The sequence below is a fragment of the Montipora foliosa genome, chromosome 9 (assembly GCF_036669935.1).
Source record: "Montipora foliosa isolate CH-2021 chromosome 9, ASM3666993v2, whole genome shotgun sequence".
Taxonomy (NCBI): domain Eukaryota; kingdom Metazoa; phylum Cnidaria; class Anthozoa; order Scleractinia; family Acroporidae; genus Montipora; species Montipora foliosa.
The window spans coordinates 43,564,705-43,587,204 of record NC_090877.1 but is presented as its reverse complement, the minus strand read 5'-3'; the positions used below and the strand labels follow the sequence as shown (position 1 = coordinate 43,587,204).

General features: G+C 39.2%; 1 protein-coding gene and 1 long non-coding RNA gene across 5 annotated transcripts in view; both read right to left on the bottom strand.

Annotated features, from left to right (window-relative positions):
* LOC137970536 (uncharacterized) overlaps positions 1-5,867 on the bottom strand; it is an 11,247-nt gene extending 5,380 nt beyond the window's left edge. Inside the window, exons 1-2 of one of the 4 annotated variants that reach the window (XR_011116827.1) lie at positions 5,757-5,825; positions 2,110-2,174 (exon numbers count right to left, since the gene is read on the bottom strand). This is a non-coding gene — a long non-coding RNA (uncharacterized lncRNA). Of the gene's footprint in view, positions 1-2,109; positions 2,175-2,297; positions 2,313-5,756 lie in introns of those variants that run through there. The other 3 variants (XR_011116828.1, XR_011116829.1, XR_011116826.1) reach the window with 3 other exon arrangements.
* Positions 5,868-9,227: 3,360 nt separating this feature from the next.
* Positions 9,228-20,233, bottom strand: LOC137970843 (uncharacterized). Its single transcript, XM_068817460.1, has 5 exons — positions 19,930-20,233; positions 19,672-19,800; positions 13,374-13,412; positions 12,963-13,086; positions 9,228-11,864 (listed from the first exon to the last, which is right to left on the bottom strand). Exons 1-5 carry the CDS (start codon positions 20,125-20,127, stop codon positions 11,527-11,529), a joined length of 828 nt encoding a protein of 275 aa, XP_068673561.1. The 5' UTR covers positions 20,128-20,233; the 3' UTR covers positions 9,228-11,526.
* Between the last annotated feature and the right edge of the window lie 2,267 nt (positions 20,234-22,500).

Genomic DNA, 22,500 nt, shown 5'->3' with positions numbered 1-22,500 from the left:
CCTTTCGTAATATTAATATCACGCGACCTATAATGGTAGCGGCGTTTCTCTGAAGTCGGCACTTAGTCTCGGTACCACGATACAAACGCCGACTTCAAATACCCAATAAGCCAATTAAAACAATCCCTGGAGGCGTTTCATTTATAAAATACGATATTTTATGTAAATCAAGATTAACGCAACATATTTCTTCAACGCTTTTTAGCTTTTAGATGCACCGCGTATTTCGCAATTATAAGCCCCCGGTGTTTATCGGTACACCCGGTGTTTACTCAAAGTAGGTGATTTATCAAAGCCCGGCGTTTAAGAAAACAGCACCTGTTTACTATCAGCATTACAAATATAAGGATGCCTCCTCGAGTTGAAGCCACGATATAAAGCGACTATGCATGGTGTGGCCTTTCTCTGCTATATCGTGGAGTTCTTTGTTCCCTTACTATGCTGCAATATTGAGACTGAATGGATCAGTGCATGAATACAGAAACCGATAAGATTATATGATACATTAATAAGATGTGTTGAGATGCAGGTGGTCTAAATAATGATCTTGCTGCCATTCTGCTGGGAAAAAAATTGATGCACATCGACCAGTACAATGACACTAAATGAGACTGTTATAAAAAGAATGGAAGCATGAATTTCTACAGTAGACTTATCCCTCGATGATTAATTAAAGACAGCATTTCTGATAGGCGGAATTCAGGTTTCGTTTGTGTGTTTGTCTCCTTTCTTACGGTTTAAATTACATTTCACTGTAAAACATTGCGATAATATACATCTTAAAAACATTATAAAACATTAAAAAGCAAAACAATTATAATAAAGGCTAGTTGACGACCTTTTGACGATATCTTGACGTCATTATCAAGTCAAAGATAATAACGTGTTTTGCGTATGAATACTAGTTACAGTCAAAACTTTAAAATTAACTTACAAGCTAAAAAAAGGTTAGGTTTGAGCTTTTTGATGAAAAGCATTTCAAAAACTAAGCAATCAAACTTGCATCAAGATTACTTCTACCGTGCGCTGTAATAAGATGTTTGCCGATTGAAAAATGTGTTAGGACGTGTAGCCTACATACATGTAATCTGTATAACACAGATCACATGAAAACAATGGACGGCTTGGCTTAATTCCTTAGGCCTAAGGTCTTACTCTAATTTTCTACTCACAAAAACGACTAAGATCACGTCACGTTTGAAAGGAAGACCAATCCTGACTATGTTGGTCCAGTGTTAGTCGTGTCAGTGTTTCTTTCAGCTATTCTCGTTGAAGAATTATATACATGAACAGACCTAGAAAAATTGGAAATAGTCGATTCTGTAAGGCTGATATAAATTGGATAATGAAGACGAATTAAAATAGATCGTAATTCAGTTGACAGATTCTTTTTCGAAAGCCTCAGTTGTGCGAGAGTGTCATCTAAATATCTTCTACGCAGCTGAGGCATCAAGCGACTTGCGTTCGTCGTTCTTCAAGCTGACACATAAAGACATTGGCCATTATGAGGGGCGAAGAGGAGTCACCATAGCCAGCCACTCTATAAGTTTGTTCAAATAATTGGCCGTCAAAAATGAAAGAGGTGGTTTGCAGTAGCAAGCTCAAGCAGTTTGGCCAGCTGATCCTTCTGAAACTTTTGAGTGCGTGAGTTTTGTTAAACCACTCAGTCATTCGTGAAAGCTTTGTTGACCAGGATTTTGATGGTATGGATTTTGAACGGCAAATTGGTGAAGAAAAGAAAAAAACTCAGCTGGGCAAACTGCTTGAGCTCGCTATGACAAAAAGACAAAACGTCGTCAACTAGCCTTTTTAGGTCAGCTTTTAGCTTTTTAATGTTTTATAATGTTCTTAAGAGATATATTATTGCAGTTTTTATAGTCAAATTTAAATTACCTTTAAAAAAATCAAAAGCTGACAATGAATAATAGGCTCACTATACCATAAAACCTCTTTCGATAGAAAATGGAAAAAAATGTTCAAGTATCAATATATTAAAGATTACTGAGAGAGCAATGAAACATTTTCACTAGACCGATCAAAATTATCAATCAGCTCTTTCTTTTTTTTTTTTTTCATTTTAAATAAATAAAAATAAGACTAAGCACAGACCTTTGAGAAATTCGTCAGCGAGAAACGGCTTCACCACAAAATTAGCGAGGGCAAATCCGGAGCTGCTGTAATTGCAACAACATGTGTAATTATATACGTATGACATCGAGCTAGGTTTAATATATTGATTCAAAATCTTCAAGGCAAATGAAATCAATGTTTGCTAAAACACTTCTCGATCTTCCTACATTTTATCTCTTCGTTAGCTTTTTCCGACTGATTGTTAAAGAGTTCATTAGCTCATGATCTTATATTCCTAATGCATTCGTTCTTAGCTGAAAAACTGATAGATATTTTTCTTCTTGACATATTGAAATTTGCAATTTCGTGGAACTGAAATATATTGGAAAGATGTTTTTCAAACAATACATAGAAGTTTTGAGTTCGCTTGCGTGCAAATCAAGCCGTTTAGCTTGCCTCAAACGCTTTTAAATTTGTTTTACCACAAACGCCACAGGTTAAATTAGTCACATTTTCTTTTATATCCGAATTTGGGCGTTCAGTTTTGCATTATTTTTGTGAAGATGTCAAATGCTGAGGTCAGAGCACTCACTTCCAAAATATTTTTTATCATGTTCAATTTTATGATCGAGAAATAAGTTGTTCATAAAGTATGACCATAACAGTTTTTTGATGCTTGTCTCCGTCAAACTAAACTGACTGTTGCTTTCAATTATACCTTTTCTCAATAACGCCAGAACAACGATTAAGGCAAACTATTTAATTATTGATGATCGCCAATTTTCTAATTTAATTGTGGATCTATTTTTTCTGGAATTGGATAAAAACATCTCGCTTTTAACTTGCAAAATTCAATTTTTATCAAGAGTTTTTATTGGTTCATAAAGATAAACCGGAATTTGAGGATCTCCTTTGGCCTAATGACAACTTTAAAATCGTTTATGGTTCCGTGAAATTGCAACGTTTTTAATTGGGATGTGCACCGTGGCAATTAACGAAGGATCCAACATTTTGTAGATGCAATTAAAAGAAGACAACTAAAATAAAATCAGAACAGGTCAGCAATAACAGGGACTCATCGGCTCGAGATCATTCCATATCTTTCACGTCGTACAACGATTTGGGAGAAATATCCTAAAACTAAATTTGAACCAGCGTAATCACTGCGTAAAAACTGATAAAGAATGAAAGATTCACATTTGTATGCTCAGGAATGCTCAGGTTTTCGTCAAAACCTCAAATTTGGTGATTTCACTAACGTCGTTGTCATGGATACCACAAAAGAATGTGCTAAAGTGCGAGCTGCACGTGCAGTACGATTCTTTTTACTTTTTTAACCAATGATATTTTGTGGCGTTGTCGTTTCCGTAACCTATGTCGTTTTCTTATATATTCTCTATTAATTGCAAAAGACCGATTCCATTTTACGAAAAGCGATGAGACAGTGTAATTTATCAAATGAATTAAGGGGGTAGTTTCTAAAGAAACTGTGGTGCTGTGTCGGTGGGGAAGTAGTATAGGGGAGTCAGGCGAATCGCTCTGACGAAGGGCTAACGCTCGAAACGTCAGCTTTTAGAATCTCTGTACGGTGGCCAATTTACATTAACAACTCCGTTGATAAAACCAAATTTTTGTAATTTATCAACTTCGTCATTGAACGGCTACAAAACAGTTTACACATGATAAAATGTTTTACGAGTGGTCTCGATGTCTTCCATGCATGAGGTTTTTATCGCATCAAATTGAAAAATAGTCATCAAGACTGTTTCGCTTGCGGCTGAATTCAATTCCACCATAACAATTTGTGATTTTACTTTTAATTAAAGATTACTGCTACCTCAAGATTCATTACATTTCCTGTTCAAGACAAGGTAAAAAAGAATAAGATCCAGCGAAATGAATGATAGAAGATAGCCCTGGAACAGTTTCGAATTCCTAGCTAGCCTAAAGCCGCTTCCAGGCTGGCACATAGAGTAAACTTTTGGAGACTACCGTATTTCTTTCATGATCGGCCGAGTGTTATAGATAGCTAAACGACACCTTGACATTTAACAATATCCCCTCGTACTAAATTTGCACTGTGAATCATAGATTCTATAAGCTTAAGAGAGTCTGTGATTGTTTGTATGTAATTAATATTAGAAGCTTCCATGACTTACTTTTAAAATGCCGGATGGAACGTGAAAGCTGTAGGTCATATTTCAATAGAAATTATTAGTTTAGAAGGTACGTCAAGGCAATTCGAAGAAAGTGTAATTAACTTTAAAACGTTATCACCAAACTATAGACATTTTCCAGTCTTAATTTCTAATCGGTCCATCATGTTTAAAATTAACATGAGTATATCGAATAATTATGATCATTTTAGAGGAAATGGAAACGTTTTTATACCTAACTTACAAACAGAGCGGGTAATTCTAGGGGGGGTCTTGAAGAAAACACACAAGAGACGAGAGCATTTCGTTGTTTGTATTTTCGTGAAAGGGATAAGATGTTTGAAGCCGACAAATTCCACCTTCGTGCAAACGAATTGAAAGTTGTTTTGTCTCCCATTTAATTCATTACCGCCAAGGCCCTTAGGTTTTTCACTTATTCGGCTAACAAATTAATTTATTTTATTTCATCCGATTCAGTCACAAGAAAGGCCAGGGATATATGCCCTTGACTTTACACTGACCGGAACCATGACCAAGACATTTAGACGTTCTGTTTTGCAGATTTTGTTGGTTTTAGAAAGATCGTACTTGCTAGTATGCTAGTTTTTGCCAAAGAATTCACTTCTAGTTGCGGGGGGCAACACAAAAGCGGTTAATGGAATTTCGTAACTATTTGAATTTGAACGAATATTTCCGATCGCGAGTGAATTACCAGTTTCGATCGTTTGGAAGCAGTCTGCGACTGTAAATGATATAAATGCCCCTTTAGGAATCCAACTACAATATTATTCCTGAGTAATTCAAGTGCAGAACGGGCTGAGGGGAACCCGTCATCTTAACTACGAGAGTTCCAGTCGGGTGTTAAAAAAAGATTCGAAAACTCTAAAATTATTTTTGCACCAAGGTGAACGTAAAATTGGAGTAATCGAATGTGAACTTTTCCGGTATAGATGTTGCATGATGCTTTGAATTTCTGTGCCATTTTGAGATTTCGATCGGCGCTCTGAGGCGCTTGGATGATCGTCTTCAAGCCAGGTTAGCGTTGAACCATCACCAGTCAGGCAAGCACCGAGGCCAACTGATCAGTGAACATTTCCATCATGTCTTCTACGTAGCAAACTGTTGCCTTCTAGAAGACATGTAGGTACACGAAGAAAGGCGCGATCAAGTTAAAACCAAATTTATTTATTCAGTAAATGGCTTCGATAAAAATTCATAAGGTTTTGCCGTCCGTCAAGTCGGAAAATTTAAATTTAAATAACGGATTACAGCCAGGCCCTAAAATAGTCTAGACAAATATACCGTGCGCATGTACGTCGAAAAAAATCAAGTACATTTATAAAGGACAGATTAAATGATTTCAAAGCCCTCTTAACAAAGGAGATACTGGTCTGGGCTTTTTTTTTTTTATCTCATTTGGAAAACAACTGAAAAAAATGTGGCCATCATTAATCGATGAAATTGCATTCCCAGAGTAGACCCTCTTTTCAATGCTGGACCATATTTTTTACGTCTTTACACTGTACTTGCCTGTTTGTAGATCAAAAGTTTCCTTTGTAGTCAACCTTCGTTGATAATGCACTTCTTGGCAGAGTCAGTTATCTGTTATGATGTTGAACAGCAAAGCCATCGCCTTTAATTTCCAATTCCCTTGCGGGCTCCGGATTTCCGGAAGCTTTTATCTCACGGCAGCATTTGAAATGCAAAAGGGACCAGTTAAAAACTTCGTTTTTTTTTTAACAGCTTGGAGAAATGGGTAGACAGGTGTTTGACTCAATAGAGTCACAAATTTCAAAACAACGTTGAGTCCTTTTGACAAAACAAATTTTTTCAGTAAAACTTTTAACGATGTCCTTATCGCGTAGAAAATCTAAACACAGAAAGATAAAAGTAATTAAGGACAAAATCCTTCAATCCCTTCCACAGAGAAACAACAACGTTAAGTGACGAAATTGGAGTTTTCAAGAAAAACGCCAGCACGCCATGATAACTTAATCCCAGCTAATACCAGTTCCACTCTTGTGGAATTGCCCTTTTCTTGGATGGTGGCAAAGTGGTTGCAAACTATCTTATGTTTTTTTTACTTCTGAATTGAAACGACGCTTTCGTTGGTCCTAAGTATTGGTCCACCAAGTCGGTATCATGCAAATGCATTTGACAATGGCCTTCACCTGACAGAGTGCGGAAAATCCGCAACGGAAACACCCAGATCAAATTGGTCCATATTTTACCATCAAACTTTCACCAAACACAGAATTTTCCTAATGATATAGAAATTCATGATACAATATCAAGAATTCGAGAAACTTTGTATAAAGCAAGTGAATTAGCGTTAGACTTACTAGACAAAACAAAACAAATGTTGTAAAAGGAAACAGGAAAAGCACAGACACGCGAAGTTATAATTGTTATTGAATAGGAGGAATGGCTATGCTTTCTTTATACGGAAGCAGCAGGAGCAAACATGGCACTCAGAATCATTTTCGATACCATCGCTGGGATTGATTAATAAGCGTTGGACCTATCAATAACCTGTTTTCGAAAAAAAGCACTTTGTAGATCAGTCTTGAGTGACTACTGAACAAACTGAGATATCATCCATTGCTGAAATTTATTAGAGCCCCCTAAAACATTACGCACCAGCTTGTACTGTCTGCTGAAAGGCCGGAAATATTTCGCCTTTACTGAACCCCTTCAAGGGGCAGTGTCACGCTTTTAAAGTCGAACTTCAAAACACTAAAATACGTCTTTGCATCAACCAAGACCTAAAAGAAATGATGGTGTAGTTTTGTTGCCAATTACAATTGAAGTGCACTGTAGCTAATCTTTGTTACTGATCTACAGCCATGGATACAGAGGATGGAAATGAAGGCTTGAAACCTATCTCTTCCCCAGGGCGCTTTCCCCTGGCTTTGGGCAAAGCGCCCTGGGGACGAGATAGGATTGAAACTTGAAAGTTTTTTCAAGTTCAAGTTTGGTGCCCGCAGAAAGTCGACAAAAATTAAACACGAATGGCTCTTTGTGCTATAAATATATTTTATATCTTGTGAGTGGGCTGTCAGGAATGTTGTACGTGTGAGCCTAAGTACTAATTTAGATTTTTACCCAGTTTTGACCTAAAAATAGCAAATTTAGTATGACAGTGCCCCTTTAAAATCTATAGTATCCCAACCATATTGTAAAATTAATGCATTTTTTTTCTCTGTTAGCCAAAAATATTTCTCTTCCCATTGTGTATTCTCTCCTTTCCTTTCGAATCTCTGCTTTGGTTAACATGGAATACTAAGAGAGACCGCTGACATGGTTATTGGTGGGAAGAGTTACCTGTCTTCTTTGTCTTTCTATTCCTTAATTACTAGGCACGAATTTGCAGCAATTTGGGATAGCGAGCGCTGAAAGCGGGAGTCCCTCCCAGGGGGTAAGCGAGGGGGGGGGGGGGGTCTTTGTTCTTTGTTCCCTTTTTCCATTTAAAAATTTGCTTGTGTTCCCTTGTTCCAGAAATTACTTTCAAAATTGTTCCCAGCTTTTTGATCCCTAAAATTGTTTGTTTCCTTGTTCCCTAAATTATTTCGGTCACTGTTTCCTCGTTTCTCAGTTCAAATTAGCTATGTTCCCTTGTTCCCCAAAGCCCCTTAAGATGGACTCAACCGGCGGTAGAAATGTTGCCGGTAAAATCCGTTCTCTTGTTGAATCCGTTTTTACCTAGGTTAAATTAGTGATCCTCATTTTACCTACAATACTAGACATATTTAGTTGGAACACTTAGCGAATGGTCCAGAATCATTGTGTTACAAGATCGTGCCTTATACCACATCCCCCTCCCCCCAATAGACGAGTTCACGCTCTTGATTGCATCATGGGTAATCAGGGCATTAGATGGAGAGAAATTCAAAGGTTTGTAAGGAAGTTCAAAACGATGAAAAGTACTCATGACATGCAATTTGGGGTTTTTTCTTTTCCAAAACAGAAGATATGCGCTCAAAGGTGCGGTAGAACAAATTTGGAGAGAATGGCTATTGTAGAATTTATTTTATTGAAAAGAGTTTCTGCCATACATTTTCTGTAATTCCAAAGGCACAAAATTACAGAGAACGTATGGAGATAAAGAAAGCAATATTTAGGTATTCCAAAGAACGAATACCAAGTCTCGTTCATTTCAGTTGTGAACATGAACTTATTTGTTTGGTTTATGAAGGCGAAAGTCTATAAAGTAGAGCCATGTTCAGTATATTTTGCTTTAAATTTCCATACGAACCTTTGAATTTCCCGCCATGTTGCCCTGATTACCCATGATGCAATCAAGAGTGTGAACTCGTCTATTTAATGTTGGGTGGGAATTTTTCGGGCGACTACTAGTAGTTGTGAAAATCAACATTGGAGGAGGGGGGAAACGGGGATGGGTGTTCCAACAAATGTGACGAGCATTGTAGGTTGAATACGCACTCAGATGAAGTGACGAAACTTTTTTTGGAGCCTAAATTAAGCCTAGAGAAAAATTAGGGTCAGGTTAGGTAGGATTAGTTTTGGTTATTATACATGGATATCAATTGACTTACTATACAAAAGTAAACAAAAAAATCAAAATAACTTGTGTGTTGGGTTGCGCATGTTCGTCGTTGTATAGTGTAGTGGTGAAGACACAGGACTAAAGGGCGGGAGGGTCCGAGTTCGAATACCGATAAGTGAATAGTACAGTTCTTTGTTCCCTTATTATGTTGTAATGTTGAGACTGAATGACGGGATAGCGTATGAATACAAAAACCGAGAAGATTATACGAAGCATTAACAAGATGTGTTGAGATGGGTAAGGCAGAGCTCGAGGGAAGGCATAGGTGTTCTCAGGCTATTTTTGGGGGGGAAGGGGGGGGGGGGGTTGATAGCTGCTTTAAACTAGGTGACGTGTATAATCAACCAAGGTAAAATGAGGATCACCAATATAACCTAATGTAGGTAAAAAGGGATTTGACCTACAACACTGAGAAACACCACATCATAGTCACCTTCAGTTTACCTTTTATTATTTTATTTCTTATTTCCTTTCTATGTTCTGAATATTAAAATGTGATAAAATTACAAATGACAATTTGACAGTGGTCGGAAAGGCGCTTAATTAATTTAACTCTTTGACACCCGAACCGGCCAGAGTAAAGTTTACTCTGTCTAACACCAGACGATTTTACTGGTCAATGGGGAACCCCCAGGAGTCAATGGGTTAATTTAGGGGAGAAAATGAACATTTATCAACAAGTGCTGAAGTTTTCATAAAACCTCAAATTTGGCTATTTCAAGTTGTTGTTGTTGGCAGACGACGGCAAAGAAATGGACAAAAATGAAAAAAGCACGTGCAGGGCGTGCAAAGCTAATAGAGAGATTAAGCATCATGAGACAGTGAAACACGAAATGGTGAGTTTTTGCTTGCATTATAAAAGCATGAAAAATATGTTATTTTCAGTTGTCTCTAACTTTTGAAAAGTTGCTTGATACCTACTGCTAACACACAAGAAATGACCTCATATCAAAAGAGTTTCTTCAATTTTTGGCAAAACGCAAATTTTAGTCCGACGTTTGTCGTTTGCCATAAACGTGATGCTTAAGGTTAATCTCTCTTTTGTTTTTGCCGTCGCCGTTGTCGTTGCTTATTTCCCTATTGTTTGGTATGCGCGTGCGCACTAATCGATCTCTCAATAACAGATTCATGTCCGTATCCATAGTAACAACCGCAGTTGCAGCCTGGGACTAAATACCAGGCCTCTCTTGAAGCTCGCAGAATCAAATGTTGTAATTGATGATGTGTTAAAACTGTTTGAACGGATGTTGAAGCAAATGTTGAAGAAGACGTTTGCCAGACCGGGCCCTAATTAAAGGTTCCATTTTTGCCAAAGCCGTTTTCGTTGCTTAAACTCCCGCACAGGATGTACTAAAATGTCGGCCGCACGCGTGCAGTACGATCCTGAAGTTGTCATTGCCGCCGTAGTTATTGTCGATTTTTAAACCCCTTAATTCTAAAAATCATCTCTACTTGAACTTTGAAAATTCTCGACAGGCACAGAAGATCAAATTAACAAATAAGAACTTGAAAAGAAAGACGTATGTTTCCAACTGGGCCCAGTTGAGTCAAAAGCATACGAGCACCAATCCTCAATTTAATAGCAACCCAGAGCCATTGGTATTGCCCGCTTGAGCGATAACCACAAGCACAAACACATGCATAAGCATAAGCATAAGAAAAATCGAGTGAGAGCGGGCGTAAAATAAGCATAAACACAAGCACAAGAAAAGAAAATTTTCATTTTTTGTTCTTGCGGTCATCTCACGCTTGTGCTCATTTCACAAGTGGAAATCGGCGTGAGTCAAGCATAAGCACAAGCACAACGACTCGCAGGCCATCGTGAATCTTACTAGATCTTTTCCGACGTTAATACGCTTGCGTATGCCAAATTTTCCTCCGCTTGTTTCACTGCGTGAACGTCCGCATATACGTTTATCGTTGTGCTTATCGCACGAAGTGGGAACCGGGCTTAAGTCAACATTAAATGAGAGCTGTGAGAATCTTTGAAAAAGTGTTTTGACCAGACTGAAATAAACCACTCCATAGGACTCGATATACAAGATATTTTAGGAAAGTAGAGAACTAACATACTTCGCGGACTAGCTTTTTCCACTGATGTAGCTGTTGTCGGTTAAGTCCGTTCTCAGGTTGAATCCATTTTCACCTAGGTCCTCGAACTCGAACCTTCCAGATCGAAGTAACGACGAACATGCTGGACCCAATACAGTTTTTTGATATCCATGTATAAAAACCAAAACTAACCCTAACCTGACCCTAATTTCTCTCTAGGCTTAATTTAGGCTCCAAAAAAAGTTCCTTCAATTCATTAAAGTGCATATTCAAACCAAGCCGGTAAAATGAGGATCACCAATTTAATCTAACACGACTTGCAGGAAACGGATTCAACCTGAGACCGGATTTTACCTGCAACATGGCCTCTTTGTATAAACCAATTCCGGTAAGAGAAAGCGCATGCGACACAAATTGACATGACCGCGGCATTGATACGTTCACCTCGACAATTATTCCTTTTGTCTTTCTCCAATTTTCTAAACTTAGACTGGACCTTTTAAATAATCTTACTACGTTTAAGTTAGTAATGAAATGAAAAATACTTTACTTACATCACTAGCATGAGAAACTCTAGTCTTAAACGTCTACAGGTTTTTGTCAATTTTTACAATAACAGCGCACACTCGCTGTCTGTAGACGCGACCTTCGTGCTGGTCAAAAAGCGTTGCTTTCCTTTTCTTAATCTTTGTTTTTCTTCTTATTCCTCCCTTTGTGCCTTCTTCGATTTTTACCAGACAGCTTGGTCGTGCATTGAATTTTGAAAGTCATGCATTCGGCGAGGTTGGTGGTCACTGCGTTTTGTCCGACGCAGATACGATCACAATGTTCGAGTCCACCGCAAGACGAGTTGCTGCTGCCGGTAGCTGCTGTCCTCTTAATCTGTCTTAACAACCGATTAAAGGGTCCACCTCGACGTTGTCTCTTTTTTACTCGGCTTTCATTTGACAGTGGTTTAGTCGTGGTTGCGTTTCGAATGGTGTTGTTACGTGGACCCAAGGAGTTGATAGTGGGCACGGCTGGAATGAAATAATACAGAAATTGATTATGATTTTAGCAATATTTGGGCCAGAGGGGATATAGGATGGGATACATACATAAGCAACAGGACTGAATGGGTTTTGAATCCAGGTCTTCTGCATTATCAGTGCAGTGCTCTTTCAACTGAGCTACCAAGCCGGTTGGGTGCTGTTTATCTGACACAGTGAGTTCATGATAATCCCGTAGAGGATTGATATATGTGAAGTACAGGGGAATACGTTCGCTGCTGCCAAAGAAGTACTCATAACTGGATCATTCCAAAACGCAAGATTCTCTCCACAGTTCAAACATAGGACTCTCATATATTCTTTTTCTTGTCAGATAGCCACTGTGTCGTGCCATTGAACTGCCGTTACTAAACAGAGAGGGAGACCACCTTTTGACCTAGGTTAAAGTTATTCAGCCAATGCTGGCCTCAGAGACGATTTGAGAAGCAGAGCAGTCGGGAAATTTGACCGACAAGCTCTTGACTAGTGGTAGTAGAATTAAAAACTCTGGGCGAGTGAAACAAGAGTAGGGGATGCTATTCCACCAAGCTCTTCTTGAGTGACGATGTGATAAGAAGCCAAAAAGTAAACCAAATGCAAAGACTTGATTGGTCTCCCTTCTAGTAGCCTGCCATTCTAGTTCTCAGATCCCATATTTTCTCTTAGCCATCGGGCCCTTCGCACGAGAAAACGAAGGGCTCTGGAGACATAAGATTCTGGGACTTCCGGAGTTCATATATCAGTCGTCAATAGTACTAAACATGGCGGCGCTCAGAAGCATTACATATGTGAAGCTTTAAATGGCCTCAACTTAGAGAATGTGTCCTTTCGTGTCAAACAGAAATAAGGAATGTCGTAGTTTTAAAGAAAGACACTCAGATCATTTCGCGCCAGTTCGGACCCGACCCCATCCCGCCACATTTGCCATTTTTACTTCCGGTTCGATATTGTATTGTTCGCAAACTAACCGATGGAAAAAATTGAATTTCCTATGTCTCCGGAGCCCTTCGTTTCCTCCTGCGAAGGCCCCTGTCCCGCCGCCTTCCCTAATATTTTTTTTATCGTATCAACGACAGTGTTTTATCTTACTTCTATTGATATTTGAGAATTCCTCTTCGCCGGTATTCTCGGGTAGAAAACGATAAACGTTCACTCCACTGCAAAGGATACTCAGGGCATCGTCCCAGGAATCGTCAGTGCGCTTTGGAGCATTCTAAAAAAAAACGAAAAAACAATGTTTCGGATGAAAGCATTTCTTTTAGTCTTTTTAACTGACTCAAACATCAACCTCGTTCCCAGGGTCTCCAATGAAAGAGGCCCTGGGAACGAGGGTCACCGTTTCTCAGACATGCGCAGAAGATTGAGTTGTTGTTAATATGGACATCTTTCAACTCAAATATGGACGAGTCACACAATATATTGTAACACAGCTTGCCACCTGACTCAGTAAACCCTCTAGGGAGACCAAGCGTACGTGTATAGAAAAGTTACTTGACTTACAAAGGAATTATCCATCACGGGTTCTATCTTGCGATTTGTCTGAAAATGAAATAACAAGAAAAATTCAGTTAGCATATTTGATTGGTTTCCGCAGGGTATCCACAACTTGTAATAAATTACGAAGCAGGGGGTGAGCTTCTATTCTCAACTGACAACTTCACATTAATTAAAGAAATGATTGCTATGATGATTTTAATATTGTTAACTTTATAGGGCTGTTTTCCTTTCACTGTCGATATTCTAGCTTGCTTTTCGTTGGCATTTCTCAGTGTGGTCGACCGTCGTTGGTTAAAAAATCTCACGCAACTTCTGCCAACCAATCAAAAGCGATCCATATCCAACCAGACTCGTTTGCATGTATAAGCTTAGAGCTTTGATAAAACCATTTGTGATTGGAAAATTTTTTACTGGGGTTTCATAGGTTCTCTCTTTAACACAAAGCGCGTTTAAAAATAGACTCTTTTTGAACACTTTTCTAGCAACACGTTTGCACTGTAGACATTGGAAGGAGCGGTCTCGAACATTTAATGTTCCTTGGTCAATTACAACAGATAGTCACAATTTCATTACGAAATATTACGACTTTAGAGCGGTTACATGAAAAAGATATTTCTTTTGCCAATTTATAAACCATTATAAATTAAAGTGTGACAACCATGACCTCTGCAAGGATTTGAGTCTTGGCTTTCTTTGTTACAGTGCTACATTGTTTGACGTGAACGTCACGCCATGCACCTCATCCAGTCACATTCTAGGTGCCTCGACCTTTGGACTAGTATGCCGAGTCCAACCTTTGCTACTGTCATCCCAGTTCTGTCTTTATTGCAAAACACTTAAGCTCAGAAGCATCGTCACTCAAATTCCCTCCCTTCCCTCCCTCTTTCATACCTGATGACTCAATAGCATGTCCCAGGACACGTCATGGGGAATTATGGTAGCTAGTTGTACACTATCTGTGGATTTGTTACAGTTAATGGCCCATTTTAACATGGACACATTCAATGTTTGCATGTCAATGACTCTCTTTTCTCATATGAAGGATTAAATCCCCCTTTGTGCTTTGCCAAATAATTATCTAGTCAATATTGTGAAATAAAATAAGGGTGGGGGGTGAAGTGTTCCCATGCGGGTCACCCTTTGCCCCATAGACTCGCTCTACTAGGGTTGTGTGCTTTCTGATCGTGCACGGTTACCATAGAAACCAGGGGGCGCAACCCTAGAAAGGTAACGACCTATTATGTGAGGGACTGTAACCTTCTGGAGAGGATTCATTTGTGGCCTTGGGGTTTGTAACCCCTTGGCGAGGATCGCAACCTCTCTTTGCCGAGCAACTTAGTTATCCTGCCTTTTCATAACCTGCTAATGGAGTGCTTCATCTCCTACCCCATTTACACCACAAACTGTTTTCTCTTACACTTGTTGTCATGCGGGGTTGGGAACATTAACTTTGGTATAGGCGATAATGAATCGGATTGTTACCCTGGACAAGTTTTATTTGTTAGTATCTACGAAAAGGGATTTTGCTCGTTATCCCTTTTCATTTATGAACGATATTACTGTACAGCGCTTTTTCATTCAGGCGTTACAAACTCTGCGGCTTATTTCTGAAAGGATAAGGTCATTTGTTACACAGGCTTTAACCTACCGTATTGCAATTTGACGCCGTGAAATTATCGAACGAAGGAAGTCCTGACAACGAGAATCACATCGCAAGGCTGCTTGACACCAGTGATTTTAGAACCTCGTTAATGTTTCTTGCTATTAGGAGGTTAGCGCAAGTTAACATTTTTTGCTACTGCCAAGTATCATTGCTAAAAAAACCGTGGCACTTTTACATGGAGAGGAAAAACTTGTCAAGGGGACACTTGGAAAGACAAAAATGCAATAGATCCTCTACTTAGCTTTCTTAATGATCGCCTCTCGTTGGCTAGCACCTCAACACTTCGTATCCGACACAAGATCATTACATAACTGTAAATTAAACTCCTTTGGACATAAAAAGCACACCACCACAAAAGGCTTTTGTCGCGACCTTCAGAATGTTATGATCACCTTTAAATCTCTGGGCGTTTTCTCACGGGCACAATATTCTTTGATCAATCAACATCTGGATAAATTTAGCAAACGAAATATATAGATATTTAAAGGATCCCTGGTATTAATTCATTGATTTAAAAACATGACGATTAGACAGTCAACACCTGACGACAAAATATGGTTATGGAGTCTTTCATACCCTATTTGCGGCATTTTTAAATTTTTTATTTCATTTTTTTAGCGAATGGACAAAAAATTTCGTTATTCTGTCAAATACCCCCGCGAAAAAAATGGAAAACTGCAAGAATGTAACACGTTTTAAAATTAATACAGTACTTAAAATTCAATGCTCGTTTCTCTGCTATTTTTCGCGAAGGAGACCCCGTGGAAAGCTCATTGCCCATCTGGCATGATGACAGATACGCAACATAAAAATAGCTTGGAGTTAAATTGTTTCATGAAGAAATCTTCAAAAGCGCTGCAGGCTAAATTGCCTCTATGCGTAAAAGAAGTAAAGACGAATTCTTCCTTGTTTGAAAACTCTGCAGTACCCTGCGAGCAGTTGGCTTCTCCTACGATTTCCCGAGAGAGAAACCACTGCCAGCGACCATTTGATTTTCCATCCAGTATGTGCGAAGTACGTTACACCCCATGTGATACATTTGACATCACTTCGTCTTAGTTCGCGGGAAATCACTTCACAGCAGACTTGCCCAAACGCAGCAGTTACGTAGCTGAACAGGGGCACCCAAAGAGAATATAGTTCAAAACTACTTAAACAGCATTATCAAACGTATTTTAGTATTTAAACGGTAGATATAGGCATATTTTTATCCCCTAAAAAATCTTTCATCTCTTCGCATTTCCTAGCTGAAAGTCTCGTGATCCGAAAATTATAGGGAAAAAAGGCTCCGAAAATTCTAGCTAGGTGACCTTTTTAGGGTGAAAATCCGTTTAAAATGGGCAATTATACAATTTTTCAGATGTTTGAAAATCCTAGGAGAAGCAGGCAAGCAAGAAATTTTACAACAAATGTTCCGAAAATTCTAGATCTCAAATCGTCTTCCGAGCAGATATTTTCCGAAAATTGACGTTGGGTGCCCGTGACAGAACGCACGCGCAAGCGCCAAAACAAGTTTAATAACTCGTTTTTCCAGTTGAAATTTATTTATTCGTCCTTGGCGCTGGACGGCGGCTCACTGAAAGAAACTAGCGGTTGCTCGCAGTGGTTTCTCTCTCCGGAAGCGTAGGAGAAACCAACTGCTCTCAGGGTAACTCTACAGCACAGCTATATTTCTAAAAACCCATAAAAATGTTAATATTTGGGTTGCAACTGGGTCATGCTGGAGCCCAAAAGAAAGTTTCGCAGACATTGCAGGCCCAAAAATATTCAGGCGTGTTGCTCTCGAGTTTTAGGAGGAAACCACAGAACCCACACAGAAACGTCTCGAGGCTGGTGGTAGTCTTTCTATTCTAGAAGTCTAGTCATTTAGCATCAATAGCATGTTTCAAAAGTTGTTATGAACACAGGCATAGCTATTTAAAGACAAAGGGAATCACGGAAGAAGAAGAAGAAGAAGAAGAAGAAGAAGAAGAAGAAGAAGAAGAAGAAGAAGAAGAAGAAGAAGAAGAAGAAGAAGAAGAAGAGGAAAAGAGAGCTTTATTTGACAATGGGCGCCTTATTTAAAGCAAATTTTACCGGTTTGATGACTATAGAAGATGAAAATCGTCGGGCCCGTTTCTCGAAAGTCCCGAAACTTTTCGGACCCGAAAAGCCATTTGTGAAACTGCCAATCGCTTGTTTTGGAAAGCCCACCTTTTAACATGTTTTCAAGAAAACAAAAATAACTGTGAAGTTTGACGACTTAAACCCTCTCCGTTCTTGAGATACAAAGGAAATTTTGACACCCGAAAATGGCCCGTAAGGTTTCGGGACTTTCGAGAAACGGGCCCCTGGTCGCTGTAGGGTTCATTTTTAAAGAGCCACATTTGTGTATAATGAGGAATCAGATGGAAGCAAAACTGAACAACTTTCATAGTTCTTTCGTGATCTCTTTTATCATGAGCGTGCGCGTCTGCGAGTCAGCCTTCATCAACAAACAGAGCAAGACGCAGGGAATAAGAGTATAGTGGACTCAATATTCTTAATTTGAAAATTCGTTTTATTTTCGGCATGTCATATATAAGAGAAAACAAATTTCTTTACTATTGTAGATCACAAAATGGACGAAATGGGGCGTGAAAGAGGATTTCGGTAGCAATTTTGCCGGCTTTAGTAGATATGATAAATGGAACATAAAAACGTCACGACTTTTTTCTGTTTAATCCCATTTTAATGGCTCCTCTTTGAAGCCAAAAAGAGTTCAAGAGATAATCCATGACTTTATTATCAAGAGGAGCTTGCAATTGGTCTCATGCACGAACAAATCTTGATGATGTAAATTGAAGGTGAAAGTTCAAGGTGAACGGCTTAGAGGTAGTCAAATTCCAAGCCTTGTTGAATTCCAGTTCTCTTCATGAAGAACTACAAATCGATTGATTCATCTCTTTAGCAAGTAGAGTGTGAGAGATCAAAAGAACTTGGAAATAGTCATTTCGGGGGACTGATGGAAAGGGGAGAAAGCTGCAGTTCGTCGAGAACATGTATGTCCGACCAAAGGGTAAAGATTTTAACTGATGCATAAGAGATCATCGTTGCACTGTGCCATTCCTTGTCAACTTAAGGAAAGAATGTTTGACTTCAACACAATAATATTGAAGAATGTTAACATTTGCTGTTGTGTCACTCAAAACCGTTAAATGTTTCCTGATAACGAGCAATTTGAGTGCCTGTCAGCGCCAGCGCCAAGTTAATCAAGTTCTCCCAAGGGTGCTTAAAGTTGTCAAACAAAAGCTATTTGGTGATGCTGAAAATTAGCGTCTGTTTAAATAGTGGACGCTTCTTTGCAGTCACTGTTGGCAGTGTATAAAAACAGTCGCTTTACTAAGGTCATGGGTGTCAGATTCTTAAGATATTTACTTGAAAAAAATTGGCACAGATTTGTTTTCAAATTGTGCCGAGGAGGTTTTTAGCTTGCCAGAAATATAGCCAGGTAACTTGGAATTGTTACTTGGTGTAGCGCTACATATCTGCACCGTCGAAGAAAACAAGGGTACACCTTTACTTCTTGAACACAGTAATCTTTTTCAAAAACTACTTTCAGTGGTCACTCAACTTTTCGATACATGTGCGTTCTTTTTACGACTGGGATCATTCTCACCAGGAGTCGATATATATCTATAGGACTTGTAGGCTCGAATTTGATACCTGAGCTGAGTGATTCGAATTCAAATCCCATAGATAAAAATAAGTTTCGAAGTTATGTTTTTATCACACACGAACATCAGGAACTGTTAGATTTCTTGAAACATAAGGATGCTATCAGACGTTTTTATCCATGTTAGTCGACAGCGACGAAAACCTACTGTAAATTCCTGTCGAAATATGCACTATTCTGTCTGCAAGACGATCCAATTCTTCAATTACCCTAAGGGGGTACCTTTCACAGGAAAGAGATACGAAATAGCATCGAATGTATTTATTTTTTGGACATTCCTGAACCGGATCGCCATTTGGTGCGTTACGAAGCATTTGTCGAATTTTTTTTAAGTAGTCAGGCATTTCTTTCTACCGATCATCGCACGCTTTAACATTATTAAAGCATAGAAAGTGTTTCTAAACTACTAAAGTGTTAGTAGTGTACACAGCATGGACAGTTTACAATAGAGCGACCGGTGAGTACAATTACAATCACTGATCATATAAAAAATATTAGTTTTGATAAAGCACTTCTCCGTCCCTAACAAATTCAGAAAGCTATGATTTCTGGAATGCCGATGTGTAGCTGATTTCTGGAATGATCTGTAGTTCGAGTGCTTTGTAACAGCCAATGAAATAAATTTCAAAAGAAAGGCGTTCCCCTAATCAGCAAGGCTCATAAAGCGCTTGCGCTAAAAGAAGCCTCTTTCCCACAGTCAGTCGTTTCAGCGTCTCCGTCCCCGTCCATCATCTCGAGTGCAAGCTTATCACCAGTTAGAACGGCCTCGATACACCGATATACAGAAAAAACGAATTTTGACAGTCACTTTTAAGTTTACGTCATGCATGGACAATCTCTTGATAATTGGGTGAGGGAAGTTCTTCATGGGCATCAATCCCTACTTCAAAGCTGCTGTGATCATTTCCTTAGAATTTTATGGTAACTGATTTCTTAGCTTTTACCTGCAAACCATGAAGGATAAGGTTCCACAAGGCGCAATCATGAAGATTTTCCTTTCCTAAATCTGGGGTTTCTTCCACAAAACAGAGTGGAACAAATGAACAGGTTTCCATTTTCAAACACGTAAACGACTGAAAAAAGGACAGGAACAACACAACTAAAAACCTAGAAAACGTCTAAATAACATGAAAACACTTAATGCACTAAAAAACAAGTGTCTACGTCGAATAATTGTTACATTTTTGTCGGGTGATCCATACCTTTCGTAGATCGAAAAACGCTTCTATGTTCAACATGTTCCTGTGGGATCCGTCGCGTTTCGCATTGGAGCACATATCACTGAATGTTATCTTTTGATCATGCTTGCCTCTCTTTCTCTTTCTAGCCTCTAGAAAGGTGAATTTGCTGAAGATGAGCAGTGTAAGGAGAGCAACAAAGATCGGCTTCCAAGAAGCCATGCGTGAGACTTTGAGAAACTGTGCTGATTGGACACGAATTGTGTTGCTTGTTGGCCTCGAAGGCGATCGCAAATCATATCACATACGGATTGAGTGCACGAAGGATTTTATATCGAAGACTGACCGGCTCAATTACGTCATTCTAGTCCCTTGACATTGTCAACTTTAATTAAGAGATATTAAATAACTGTTTGCTATGCCGTCAAGGGTCACGTCCGGATTCCCGCTATGGAGACTCGACGAGAGTGTTTTTTTTTTGGGAAAGGTGATTTGTGGAATTTTATTTTCGGATTTAACGCTTAATTTTTATGATTTAAAAGACGTCGAGTACCAATGACATCTTTGCTTTGTGTCACAAGGTTAAATACCGGAGACGCGTGAACAAAAGAATGACTGAAGCGAAAAAGAGTGACTCGCCTTATTTTGCAAACTCGTCTGTTTTGCGGTAAATTTCGAGGCAGGGTATTGTTGACTGAATTTCTGCCGGATTCAGACAAACATTCTTTGCATATTTCTTATTTTCAACAGTCAATCAAGTTAAGATCAAGTTATCGGAAAGAGAAAATCGCTGAGAATCTGTCTCTTAACGATGAATTCTACTCAGTCGTCGAATTCCTCTTTCACAAATAAACATTCTAAAGGTCTTTTGAAAACCGTGAAATTTTGGAGACGGTTTCATATTTTTCCTAAATGGTTATCTTGAATTCGGTTTCCTGTGATCAAGTTAATCAATGTCGTTTGCCTTATGAAATGCTTTTTTTTTTCCTTTTCTTCCAAGAGGGTCTCGGGTGGTTCAAAGCTCCGCGTGTTAGGATATCCACATAAACAGGATTAATTGCTATAAACAGGAATTTGTCGTGATAGATTTTCGGGCCTCTCCCATGAAATGGGTTGGTTTTCAGAGAAAGTTACAGGAAAGCGACAAGATAAGAACTTTATGTAATTCTAATTGAGCAGGAAGTATATATGTAAGCGATAGTGCCTAAATAACGACAAAGTGTTCCATCCGAAGATTGAAAAAAGACAAGTCACACAGGCAAAGTAAAACCTCGCAGACGAAATTTGAGAAAAATTTGAGCAGCGGTCCTTGTTATCGACAATTTACTATTAAATCCCAAAGAGACAGCCTCCAGCCCAGAGACACCTTATAAAGGTTGCATAGTTTATGGTATTATATTATGTATTTATATTATAATTTAAACTTATTCATTTTTTGGCATGATTGCTTGCAACTCATGTTTTACCGAACGGCCTTCTATTATGTAAGTTATTAAGAGATTCGGTCATTCAGCTAAACGAAAAGGCCAAAACGATAGCTTTAAGAGGTTTAAATCTTTTCGATTGAAGGCTACGTAATCCTACCGCAAAACGGACAGGCTTGGCGATATTCTCTGGAAGCAGATCCGCGAGAAGAATGATGGACACTTTAGATGACACTAGATATGGTTTATTATGGAAAATATAAGCGCTTTTTGGATGCAAAAATATGTGCTACCGGCTTCGTAAAGAACCAGTCATTTTGCAACAAGTTCAAAACACTTGCGGGAGACAAGATTTGCCAAGGACGTAATTATCTAAGTCTAGGACCTCACACAGTTGTGATCTCGTCCCGGCATCTCGTTTCGAATCTCGTTATCGTTCGCGGTTGAGGTATGTAGACATAAACGAAGCACTTGAGTAAAACACAAGAAACGTTTAAATCCCACCTCTGCGAGACAATAGACAGGCGCGATAGAAAGAAAGAAAAGGTCAAGACCGTGAGCATGAGACCATAGAGAAAGATTACACCCTCTTATCGCCCGTTCGATCATATTCAGCACCCGAGATAAAGACACTGCAGATTAGCAGCTATTGATTTCGTATCGAGGCCGGGTGCTCATTTATAAGTCTGCCGTAGGTCAATGTCGTTTTGGCACTTGTTTTCCCAAAGGGTATCGGTGAAACCTCAACTGTTCCTACAAAACGTTCTTGGAAACAATCTGCGTGGAATGATAACAATTTAAAACAGTCGGGAGGGAGGTCCAAAAGCTAAACGGGTTCGATATTCTCTAGCCTGTTCTCTCTCAGGTAGTCGAGAAAACGAAAAGAACTGCGTGTTGCTTTTCACACGCACTTCTTTTCGCTTTCTCGACTATCTGAGAGCCTGGAACAGGCTAGATATTCTCCAAAGGATGTATACTACGAAAACAGCGCCCGGGAGGGGGGGGGGGGACTCCCATATGAAACAGACGGGGATGCTCGTCGTCACGCTTAGGGGTGTAAATTTGGGATTTTGGTCTCGCTTAGGGTGTTCCGGGCAAAGCGCCAATATTTTAAGCTGCCAAGGTCTTGTTTAGGGCTCCACGAAAAAACACAGAATTACGCGAAGAGAAA

Bases quoted from the DNA above. Each gene is read 5' to 3' on its own strand.
- LOC137970843 (XM_068817460.1), bottom strand. From the start codon at position 20,127: ATGGCTTCTTGGAAGCCGATCTTTGTTGCTCTCCTTACACTGCTCATC. The intron at 13,087-13,373 runs GTAAGTCAAGTA...GTTTTTTTTTAG, and splicing joins CCGTGATGGATAATTCCTTT to AATGCTCCAAAGCGCACTGA. The intron at 11,865-12,962 runs GTAAGATAAAAC...ATTTCATTCCAG, and splicing joins ATTCTCAAATATCAATAGAA to CCGTGCCCACTATCAACTCC.